Genomic DNA, 13,115 nt, shown 5'->3' with positions numbered 1-13,115 from the left:
TTGCTGAATTTGCAAGTGTAAATAGTTTAGTACATATACTATTTTAACCTGAGATAAAGTCTTTAAACAATACGAAATACTCACAGCAACAAATTGGTTATTTTCTAATTTAATGATGTCTCCCACTTTGACGTTCATCCATTTTTCATTCTGCAGTCTAAGAACAAAAACAAAATTAATTTTTTTTTCAGGAATAGAGAAAAGAATCAAGAAAATGTATTCACAATACAGCATCATATGACAGAAGCAGCAAGTAAAACTTTTTTCCTAGAATGCTCAGTTCAAAGAGCCTTGAATAACAAAGTCATTTACCTGAGTGATGTGGGAACTAGAGAGAGGTCAAAAGAGGTCAAACGATTTGCCCAAAGACCCAGTGAGTTAGTCATCTCTAGGGCTAGACTCAAAATGCCTAACTCTTGGCGTGTACTCTTCCTACCACTCCATGGTGCCAGCTGTATACAGCAGCTGTTAACTCTTACTTGCAGAACATTCAAAAACAAAAAAGCTCAGCGGGAAGGAAAGGAATAACTTTAGTCATTAATATTCTTTTCAAGCTCTATGTTAATATAAAAACATTAGGGCTGTTGTCTCAGAAGTCTGTTTAACTGGAGGCAATATATGAAGGAGACAGAGGCAAGGGAGAGTAGTCCAGGGCAACAGCTAGAATGCAAGAGGAAAAGAACAAAAATTCTGGAAAGGACAAGAGCAGCAATCAATGACAAAAAAAAACTGAACAAGAAAGACCACCTACAAATCATCCACAGTATTCTGGCCAAAGGATAGGCTTGGTGGCATTCTAACAGCTAGGATGAACAGCTCAGAATTGAGAACACGGTCAAGATGTTACACTGTTTTCTTCGAGGTTCATGTATATAATGGAGTCCCAAGTCTACCTTCACCAAGTTCAAAGCGGTTTATGACAAAAAGCTGTTGTGCCTCGTTGGTCAGGCCCCTCTCAACAAGTTAGGCAGACAGCCCATCTGGAAACACACCACCTGTGAGTATCCATGATGCTGTTTCTGAAGTTCTCTGAAATGTAAACCAGCTTTGTTTTCTGAGTTGGAAACCTTCATCACACCTCCTTCCCAGCAACTTCTTCTAGGAGAGAAGGCTGTTACAAGAAGGGCAGGTTTCCCAACAAGTTAAGGTGGGCAGGTTAATTTCATTGTGAAGTTTTTGAAAAACAACCTAATTTACTTGTTTTATAGGCTGGAAAACAGTTTTAAATATTTATACAACTGTGAAATATACCTCACACTATCAACCCTGCTGGGTCATTTGGCTTAAACACTCAAAGAATTTCTCTTTAATACGACTCCAAGTACATGTTGTTCTGGAAAGTTTTCAACTGAAGCATTTTCATCTCTAGCCAGAATTCATTCATTTTTCCAATACCATACTTTTCTGCACTTTATCTAGTTTGTTGACAATGAGAGAACCTAGGAAGCCTTTAAATCTCATTTTATTTCTTTTTACAGGTATGAATAGATTATGTGTTGGTCTGTTTGTCCTGGGGTATCTACTTTGAGGCATTAGTGACATGTCTCAGGGAACAGTATCTCAGATAAAATAAGACCAGGACAGAGACCGTGTCTTTATTTATGGAAACTGCACTGCTACTGAATTTCCCTGAAGTCTCTATTGAAAGTTCCTCTGCATCAAGAAGATGCTGAGAAGACACTAACTCTCATTAGCAAACTCTTATTCCTCCTATCTATATACTCTAAGCTCTAGGAAGGACCACAACCTACCTCTTCCACCCAAATGGAAAAGTCAACCCAAGTTAAAAGGAAACTCTATAGGATCTCTTATACATTTCAAAATATACATTTGAGAGTTAAGTAACAACAGTACAAACAAGAGTTAAGTAACAGACAAGTAACAACAGCCACTGTTTGGGGGGAATAAATCAAAACCTGAGTTTTCTTACTTAATTCTAACTTGTTTTTCTCTAGTGTATTAATATTTCCCCCCATAAAACCGAAGCAACTGGAAAAGATGCTTTTAAAAGTCTGGTGGTATCCACAGGAATTACTTGAATTAACTGCTACACTTGGAACAATAGTGGAATAAAGTCTTTAAGAAAACAATCTGCGGAGGCGGTCCTAAGATGGTGGAGGAATTGGACCGGGAGATCACTTTCTCCCCCACAAATTCATTAAAAGAACATTTGAACGCTGAGTAAATTCCAAAAAACAACTTCTGAATGCCAGCAGAGGACATGAGGCACCCAGAAAAGCAGCCCATTGTCTTCGAAATGAGGTAGAAAAAAAAAATAAAAGACAAAAAGAGAGGCAAAACAGGTAGGGACGGAGATCCGTCCTGGGAAGGGAGTCTTAAAAAAGAGAGAAGTTTCCAAACACCAGGAAACACTCTCACTGCTGAGTCTGTGACAAGCCTTGGAACCACAGAGGGCAACATAATAGGTAGGAAAAATAAATAAATAATTAAAACCCACAGATTACATGCCCAACGGTAACTCCCCCAGTGGAGAAGCAGCGCAGACGCCTGCATCCACCACTAGCAAGTGGGGGCTGGGCAGGGAGGCGCGGGTTGCATTGCTTAGAGTAAGGACCAGGCCTGAATGCCCAAGGGAAACCTGAGGGAACTAACTTGGACTAGCAAACCAGACTGTGGGATAGCTACCAAGCGAAAAGCCCTAACCTAAGACAGGAATGGGAATTCAAGTGTGCCTTAGAAAGCATCACTACCAACAAAGCTAGTGGAGGTGATGGAATTCCAGTTGAGCTATTTCAAATCCTGAAAGATCCTGAAAGATGATGCTGTGAAAGTGCTGCACTCAATATGCCAGCAAATTTGGAAAACTCAGCAGTGGCCACAGGACTGGAAAAGGTCAGTTTTCATTCCAATCCCAAAGAAAGGCAATGCCACAGAATGCTCAAACTACCGCACAATTGCACTCATCTCACACACTAGTACGGAGAAGGCAATGGCACCCCACTCCAGTACTCTTGCCTAGAAAATCCCATGGATGGAGGAGCCTGGTAGGCTGCAGTCCATGGGGTTGCTAAGAGTCGGACACAACTGAAGCGACTTAACAGCAGCAGCAGCACATGCTAATAAAGTAACGCTCAAAATTCTCCAAGCCAGGCTTCAGCAATACATAAACCGTGAACTTCCAGATGTTCAAGCTGGTTTTAGAAAAGGCAGAGGAACCAGAGATCAAATTGCTGGATCATAGAAAAAGCAAGAGAGTTCCAGAAAAACATCTATTTCTGCTTTATTGACTATGCCAAAGCCTTTGACTGTGTGGATCACAATAAACTGTGGAAAATTCTGAAAGAGACGGGAATACCAGACCACTTGACCTGCCTCTTGAAAAATCTGTATGCAGGTCAGGAAGCAACAGTTAAACCTGGACATGGAACAACAGACTGGTTCCAAATAGGAAAAGGAGTACATCAAGGCTGTATATTGTCACCTTGGTTATTTAACTTATATGCAGAGTACATCATGAGAAATGCTGGGCTGGAAGAAGCACAAGCTGGAATCAAGATTGCCAGGAGAAATATCAATAACCTCAGATATGCAGATGACACCACCCTTATGGCAGAAAGTGAAGAGGAACTCAAAGGCCTCTTGATGAAAGTGAAAGAGGAGAGTGAAAAAGTTGGCTTAAAACTCAACATTCAGAAAACAAAGATCATGGCATCTGGTCCCATCACTTCATGGCAAATAGATGGGGAAACAGTGTAAACAGTGGCTGACTTCATTTTTTGGGGCTCCAAAATCACTGCAGATGGTGATTGCAGCGATGAAATAAAAGATGCTTACTCCTTGGAAGGAAAGTTATGACCAACCTAGATAGCATATTCAAAAGCAGAGACATTACTTTGCCAACAAAGGTCTGTCTAGTCAAGGCTATGGTTTTTCCAGTAGTCATGTACGGATGTGAGAGTTGGACTGTGAAGAAAGCTGAGTGCCGAAGAATTGATGCTTTTGAACTGTGGTGTTGGAGAAGGCCCTTAGAGTCCCTTGGATTCCCAGGAGATCCAACCAGTTCATTCTAAAGGAGATCAGTCCTGGGTGTTCTTTGGAAGGACTGATGCTAAAGCTGAAACTCCAAAACTTTGGCCACCTCATGCGAAGAGTTGACTCATTGGAAAAGACCCTGATGCTGGGAGGGATTGGGGGCAGGAGGAGAAGGGGATGACAGAGGATGAGATGGCTGGATGGCATCACGGACTCGATGGACATGAGTTTGAGTGAACTCCGGGAGTTGGTGTTGGACAGGGAGGCCTGGCGTGCTGAGATTCATGTGGTCTCAAGGAGTAGGACACGACTGAGCAACTGAACTGAACTAAACCGAAGACACCATCAGGCCCACTCACAGACCAGAGTGAGCCAGCTGCAGACCATGCCCCTCCGCTGACAGGCAGCCAGAGCCAGAAGGGGGCAATCACAGCCCCAGAGAGGCATTATCTACCAAACTGCAAGCAGACTTGGTTGCTAACTAAGACTTCCTGGGATTCTGGGCGGTCAACATCCACCTGAGAAGGTGCGCCAGTTGTACCCCCAGAAACCCGGGTGGCAGGGACGGGGGAGGTAATAAGTCACAGCGACTGCGCTCGCCAAACACCTGGTCACCTGAGCTGCTTGGACCTGGGAAGGGCACAAAATGCAGGCCCAACCGAGTCTGCGCCTCTGAGGACTACCCGTGTACCTGAACCTGAGCGGCTTAGACCTGGGAAGTACATACAACCCAGGGCCAGCCTCAGACAGTTCCCAGCAGAGCACCTAGAGCCTAAGCAGTGTAGACAGGGAAAGCACACACGCCATGAGCGGGGGCAGGCCCAGTGTGGCCGAGACACTGCGAGCACATGCCAGTATTATTTGTTCGCAGCGTCTCTCCCTCCCCACAGCACAACTGAACAAGTGAGCCTAAAAAAAATGTTCACCATAGGAAGGGGCCTATGAATTTTGAGATATATAAGCCGGATCAAGGAACTATTCAAAAATGAACTGACCCCACACTGCCCACACCACCACCAGAGAAAGTCCTAAATATATTTTTACTATTTTTACTATCATTCTTTATTTTTTTTTATTTTAAGTTCTCTATTACTCCATTAATTTTCATTTTTATAACCTACTATTACTTTGCAAAAAAAAAAAAAAGAGACTATTTTTTAAAGCAAACTTCATATATATAAATTTTATAATTTTTGTGACTTTTTTTCTTTAATATTGTATTTTTGAAAATCCAACCTCCACTCTAGATTTTTAATCTTTGCTTTTTGGTATTTGTTATCAACTTTGTACCTTTAAGAACCCAATCTTCAGTACCCATTTTTACTTGGCAGCAAGATTACTGGCTGGATTGCTCTCTCCCCTTTTGAACTCTCCTTTTTCTCCACCAGGTTGCCTCTATCTCCTCCCTCCCCCTTCTCTTCTCTACCCAACTCTGTGAATCTCTTTGTGTGTTCTGGACGGTGGAGAACACTTAGGGAACTGATTACTGGCTGGATCTGTCTCTCTCCTTTTGATTTCCCCCTTTATCCTCCTGGCCACCTCTGTCTCCTTCCTCCCTCTTCTCTTCTCTGTATAACTCCATGAACATCTCTGAGCAGTCCAGACTCTGGAGCGCACATAAGGAAGTGATTACTGGCTAGCTTGCTCTCTCCTCTTTTGATTCCACCTCATCTCATCCTGGTCACCTCTATCTCCCTCCTCCCTCCTCTCTTCTCCATGTAACTCTGTGAACCTCTCTGGGTGTCCCTCACTGTGGAGAAACTTTTCATCTTTAACCTAGATGTTTTATCAACGGTGCTGTATAGATGGAGAAGTCTTGACGCTATTGTAAAAATAAGACTGAAAACCAGAAGCAGGAGGCTTAAGTCCAAATCCTGAGAATACCAGAGAAATCCTGACTCCAGGGAACATTAATAGACAGGAGCTCATCAAACGCATCCAAACCTACACTGAAACCAAGCACCACCCAAGGGCCAACAAGTTCCAGAGCAAGACGTACCATGCAAATTCCCCAGCAACACAGGAACACTGCCCTGAGCTTCAATATACAGGCTGCCCAAAGTCACTCCAAAACCACTGACATCTCATAACTCATTACTGGACACTTCATTGCACTCCAGAGAGAAGAAATCCGGCTCCACCCATCAGAACACTGACACAAGCTTCCCTAACCAGGAAACCTTGACAAGCCACCCGTACAACCCCACCCACAGTGAGGAAACTCCACAATAAAGAGAACTCCGCAAACTGCCAGAATACAGAAAGGCCACCCCAAACTCAGCAATATAAACAAGATGAAGAGACAGAGGAATACTCAGCAGGTAAAGGAACAGGATAAATGCCCACCAAACCAAAGAGGAAGAGATAGGGAGTCTACCTGATAAAGAATTCCAAATAATGTTAGTGAAAATGATCCAAAATCTTGAAAACAAAATGGAATCACAGATAAATAGCCTGGAGACAAGGATTTAGAAGATGCAAGAAAGGTTTAACAAGGACCTAGAAGAAATAAAAAAGAGTCAATATATAATGAATAATATAATAAATGAGATCAAAAACACTCTGGAGGCAACAAATAGTAGAATAACGGAGGCAGAAGATAGGATTAGTGAGGTAGAAGATAAAATGGTAGAAATAAATGAATCAGAGAGGAAAAAAGAAAAATGAATTAAAAGAAATGAGGACAATCTCAGAGACCTCTGGGACAATGTTAAATGCCCCAACATTCAAATCATAGGAGTCCCAGAAGAAGTCAAAAAGAAAGACCATGAGAAAATACTTGAGGAGATAATCATTGAAAACTTCCCTAAAATGGGGAAGGAAAAAAATCACCCAAGTCCAAGAAACACAGAGAGTCCCAAACAGGATAAATCCAAGGCAAAACACTCCAAGACACATATTAATCAAATTAACAAAGATCAAACACAAAGAACAAATATTAAAAGCAGCAAGGGAAAAACAACAAATAACACACAAGGGGATTCCCCTAAGGATAACAGCTGATCTTTCAATAGAAACTCTTCAGGCTAGGAGGGAATGGCAGGACATTCTTAAAGTGATGAAAGAAAATAACCTATAGCCAGAATTACTGTACCCAGCAAGGATCTCTTTCAAATATGAATGAGAAATCAAAAGCTTTACAGATAAGCAAAAGCTGAGATAAGTCAGCACCACCAAACCAGATCTCCAACAAATGCTAAAGGATCTCTAGACAGGAAACACAAAAAGGGTGTATAAACTCAAACCCAAAACAATAAAGTAAATGACAACAGGATCATACTTATAAATAATTACCTTAAATGTAAATGGGTTGAATACCCCAACGAAAAGACAAAGACTGGCAGAATGGATACAAAAATAAGACTCCTATATATGTTGTCTACAAGAGACCCACCTCAAAACAAGGGACACATACAGACTGAAAGTGAAGGGCTGGAAAAAGATATTCCACACAAATAGAGACCAAAAGAAAGCAGGAGTAGCAATACTCATATCAGATAAAATAGACTTTAAAACAAAGGCTGTGAAAAGAGACAAAGAAGGACACTATACAATGATCAAAGGATCAATCCAAGAAGAAGACATAACAATTATAAATATATATGCACCCAACATAGGAGCACTGCAATATGTAAGACAAATGCTAACAAGTATGAAAGGGGAAATTAACAATAACACAATAATAATGGGAGACCTTTGTACCCCACGCACATCTATGGATAGATCAACTAAACAGAAAATTAACAAGGAAACAAAAACTTTAAATGATACAATAGACCAGTTAGACCTAATTGATATCTATATGACATTTCACCCCAAAACAATGAATTTCACCTTTTTCTCAACTGCACACGGAACCTTCTCCAGGATAGATCACAGCCTGGGCCATAAATCTAGCCTTGCTAAATTCAAAAAAATAGAAATCATTCCAAGCATCTTTTCTGACCACAATGCAGTAAGATTAGATCTCAATTACAGGAGAAAAACTATTAAAAATTACAACATATGGAGGCTGAACAACATGCTGCTGAATAACCAAAAATCACAGAAGAAATCAAAAAAGAAATCAAAATTTGCATAGAAATGAATGAAAATGAAAACACAACAACCCAAAACCTATGGGACACTGTAAAAGCAGTGCTAAGGGGAAGGTTCATAGCAATGCAGGCATACCTCAAGAAACAAGAAAAAAGTCAAATAAATAGCCTAACTCTACACCTAAAGCAACTAGAAAAGGAATAAATGAAGAACCCCAGGATCAGTGGAAGGAAAGAAATCTTAAAAATTAGGGCAGAAATAAATGCAAAAGAAACAAAAGAAACCATAGCAAAAATCAACAAAGCCAAAAGCTGGTTATTTGAGAGGATAAATACAATTGACAAACCATTAGCCAGACTCATCAAGAAACAAAGGGAGAAAAATCAAATCAATAAAATTAGAAATGAAACTGGAGAGATCACAACAGACAACACAGAAATACAAAGGATCATAAGAGACTACTACAGCAACTATATGCAAATAAAATGGACAACCTGGAAGAAATGGACAAATTCTTAGAAAAGTACAACTTTTCAAACTGAACCAGGAAGAAATAGAAAATCTTAACAGACCCATCACAAGCACGGAAATTGAAACCGTAATCAGAAATCTTCAAGCAAACAAAAGCCCAGGTCTAGATGGCTTCACAGCTGAATTCTACCAAAAATTTAGAGAAGAGCTAACACCTATCCTACTCAGACGATTCCAGAAAATTGCAGAGGAAGGTAAACTTCCAAACTCATTATATGAGGCCACCATCACCCTAATACCAAAACCTGACAAAGATGCCACAAAAAAAGAAAACTACAAGCCAATATCACTGATGAACATAGATGCAAAAATCCTTAACAAAATTCTAGCAGTCAGAATCCAACAACACATTAAACAGATCATACACCATGACCAAGTGAGCTTTATCCCAGGGATGCAAGGATTCCTCAATATCCACAAATCAATCAATGTAATACACCACATTAACAAATTGAAAAATAAAAGCCATATGATTATCTCAATAGATGCAGAGAAAGCCTTTGACAAGATTCAACATCCATTTATGATAAAAACTCTCCAGAAAGCAGGAATAGAAGGAACATACCTCAACATAATAAAAGCTATATATGACAAATCCACCAGAGAAGGCAATGGCACCCCACTCTAGTACTCTTGCCTGGAAAATCCATGGACGGAGGAGCCTGGTAGGCTACAATCCATGGGGTCGCTAAGAGTTGGACACAACTGAGCGACTTCACTTTCATTCATTGGAGAAGGAAATGGCAACCCACTCCAGTGTTCTTGCCTGGAGAATCCCGGGGACTGGGGAGCCTGGTGGGCTGCCGTCTATGGGGTCGCACAGAGTCGGACACGACTGAAGCAACTTAGCAGCAGCAGCAGCAGCATGACAAATCCACAGAAAACATTATCCTCAATGGTGAAAAATTGAAAACATTTCCCCTAAAGTCAGGAACAAGACAAGGGTGCCCACTTTCACCACTACTATTCAACATAGTTTTAGAAGTTTTGGCCACAGCAATCAGAGCAGAAAAAGAAATAAAAGGAATACAAATTGGAAAAGAAGAAGTAAAACTCTCACTCTTCACAGATGACATGATCCTCTACATAGAAAACCGTAAAGACTCCACCAGAAAATTACTAGAGCTAATCATTGAATATAGTAAAGTTGCAGGATATAAAATCAACACACAGAAATCCCTTGTGTTCCTATACACTAATAATGAGAAAACAGAAAGAGAAATTAAGGAAACAATTCCATTCACCATTGCAACGAAAAGAATAAAATACTTAGGAATATATCTACCTAATGAAACAAAAGACCTATATATACAAAACTATAAAATACTAGTGAAAGAAATCAAAGAGGACACTAATAGACGGAGAAATATACCGTGTTCATGGATCAGAAGAATCAATATAGTGGAAATGAGTATACTACCCAAAGCAATCTATAGATTCAATGCAATCTCTATCAAGCTACCAATGGTATTTTTCACAGAGCTAAAACAAATAATTTCACAACTTGTATGGAAATACAAAAAACCTCAATTAGCCAAAGCAATCTTGAGAAAGAAGAATGGAACTGGAGGATCAACCTGCCTGACTTCAGGCTCTACTACAAAGCCACAGTCATCAAGACAGGATGGTACTAGCACAAAGACAGAAATATAGATCAATGGAACAAAATAGAAAGCCCAGAGATAAACCCATGGACCTATGGACACCTTATCTTTGACAAAGGAGGCAAAAATATACAATGGAGAAAAGACAATCTCTTTAACAAGTGGTGCTGGGAAAACTGGTCAACCACTTGTAAAAGAATGAAACTAGAACACTTTCTAACACCATACACAAAAATAAACTCAAAATGGATTAAAGATCTAAATGTAAGACCAGAAACTATACAACTCCTAGAGGAGAACATAGGCTAAACACTCTCTGACATAAATCACAGCAGGATCCTCTATGACCCATCTCCCAGAATATTGGAAATAAAAGCAAAAATAATCAAATGGGACCTAATTAAAATTAAAATCTTCTGCACAACAAAGGAAACAATAAGCAAGGTGAAAAGACAGCCTTCAGACTGGGAGAAAATAATAGTAAATGAAGCAACTGACAAAGAATTAATCTCAAAAATATACAAGCAACTCCTACAGCTCAATTCCAGAAAAATAAATGACCCAATCAAAAAATGGGCCAAAGAACTAAACAGACATTTCTCCAAAGAAGACATATGGCTAACAAACACATGAAAAGATGCTCAACATCACTCATTATCAGAGAAATGCAAATCAAAGCCACAATGAGGTACCATTTCATGCCAATCAGAAGGAGAGGGTGTGGAAAAAGGGAACCCTCTTACACTGTTGGTGGGAATGCAAACTAGTACAGCCACTATGGAGAACAGTGTGGAGATTCCTTAAAAAACTGGAAATAGAACTGCCATACAACCCAGCAATCCCACTACTGGGCATACACACTGAGGAAACCAGAAGGGAAAGAGACACGTGTACCCCAATGTTCATCGCAGCACTGTTTATAATAGCCAGAACATGGAAGCAACCTAGATGTCCATCAGCAGATGAATGGATAAGAAAGCTGTGGTACATATACACAATGGAGTATTACTCAGCCATTAAAAAGAATACATTTGAATCAGTTCTAATGAGGTGGATGAAACTGGAGCCTATTATACAGAGTGAAGTAAGCCAGAAAGAAAAACACCAATACACTATACTAACACATATAGAAAGATGCGTTAAATAACGCATTCGTTTAGAATTCATTAAATTCGTTTCTAAATAACAAATGTAGAAAGATGGTAATGATAACCCTGTATTCGAGACAGCAAAAGAGACACAGATGTATAGAACAGTCTTTTGGATTCTGTGGGAGAGGGTGAGGGTGGGATGATTTGGGAGAATGGCATTGAAACATGTATAATATCATATGTGAAACAAATCTCCAGTCCAGGTTCGATGCATGATATAGGATGCTCGGGGCTGGTGCTGGGATGACCCAGAGGGATGGTATGGGGAGGGAGGTCGGAGGCGGGTTCAGGATGGGAAACACGTGTACACCTGTGGCAGATTCATGTTGATGTATGGCAAAACAAATATAATATTGTAAAGTCATTAGCCTCCAATTAAAATAAATAATTTTTTAAAAAAGAAAACAATCTGCAAAATCCCAAGGCATGCAAAGAATCCCTGATAAGGAAGAATCTGATATGGTCAATATGGATTCCTACTGGGATAATAAAGCAGAGAGATAAAGTGGAGAAAATCTCTCTCTTCATGCTAGATCCTTGTGCTCATTGTCCTCTGACCCACACACCCCTATTTGTATTTTCCCCTCTATTCACTAACTTATTAAATATTTCCAAAAATAATAAAACACTTAGAATAAATTATTTGACCATTAGTCTGCTAATGTCATCCAACAGGCCAAAAAAGCAGAAAATATTAATAATACCTATATGAACTCAGTCTCCCTTAGTTTATCTTACTCTACTTCTTTTCTCTTGCCACCTGTCTGCCCTCTTCCCAGAACATGTACCTTGGAGCACCTCTTCCCAAAAAGGCCCCTTTGTAACTCCAGATACCTCCGAACACCTACTCTTGTCCTTGGTCACCTATCCATCTCCACCTATCCCAATGCAAAGTCCTTTCCTAAAAAGCAGCACTCCAAACACTTGGCTTCCAAAGTCTATGACAAACGGCATTTGAATGGTAAAAACTTTCTGGGATGTGTATGTACACATTTCACAGGATATAATATAACCCCTGTGACCAATGAGCTACAGAGAACACAAGGCAACAATGTCATCTGACACAAAATTTTTCTGAACTTGAAACAAAATATTGTTTTGAAGGTACACAATCATGGGAGATATTTCCTCGAAACAATTATTATCCAAAACTAATTACCAATATGACACAAAAAACAGCAAGTGGTATTCTTTGAATGTTAACCCTGACCCTAGCACTATCCAGCTACTTCATCAATAACTGACACAACAACACATTTGTCAGTTTTGCAGATGGCCTCCTACCCAGAAGAGAGCATAACCCTTACAAAGATGATTATGATAGAAAGTTACAACTTGGGACTTCCTTGGCGATCTAGAGGTTAAGCCTTCATCTTCCAAAGCAGGGGGTGCAGGTTTGATCCCTGGTCAGAGAGGTAAGATCCCACATGCCCCAGGGTAAAAAAAAAAAACATAAAACATAAGTAATATTGTAACAAATGCAATAAAAACTTAAAAATTTGTTTTGGTCCACATCAAACAAATTCCTTAAAAAAAAAAAAAGTTATGACTTGAAGAGGCTACCAGAAACTGAACCAAGAAGAGGAGGAAGAAGTACAGAACATTATTTTGCAGAGGAGAAAGTAATGTTCTACAGATGTAATTAGGGTCATGAAAAAAAAAGGGCCTGGAGACATTGGTAATCCGTATGTTCTTGGTTAAGCCTCTCATTTGAATATATATCTACAGAACAATCAATATGTATAATACAATCAGAGGAGTTTCTTAATTTTATTTACTATTCTTTCTTACCAGGTAA

The 13,115-nt window shown here is 39.8% G+C and overlaps 1 protein-coding gene across 6 annotated transcripts in view; it reads right to left on the bottom strand.

Annotated features, from left to right (window-relative positions):
* Positions 1-13,115, bottom strand: part of ATP8B4 (ATPase phospholipid transporting 8B4 (putative)) — a 342,310-nt gene that overhangs the window by 145,259 nt on the left and 183,936 nt on the right. For all 6 annotated transcript variants that reach the window (XM_070797570.1, XM_070797568.1, XM_070797567.1 and 3 more), the window contains one exon: positions 85-157. In XM_070797570.1, coding sequence (XP_070653671.1) covers positions 85-157 — 73 coding nt within the window. The remainder of the gene's footprint in view (positions 1-84; positions 158-13,115) is intronic.

The sequence above is a fragment of the Bos indicus genome, chromosome 10, assembly GCF_029378745.1.
Source record: "Bos indicus isolate NIAB-ARS_2022 breed Sahiwal x Tharparkar chromosome 10, NIAB-ARS_B.indTharparkar_mat_pri_1.0, whole genome shotgun sequence".
NCBI classification, from domain to species: Eukaryota; Metazoa; Chordata; class Mammalia; order Artiodactyla; family Bovidae; genus Bos; species Bos indicus.
Note: the sequence above shows the minus strand (reverse complement) of the source record. Positions and strands in the feature narration are given on the sequence as shown.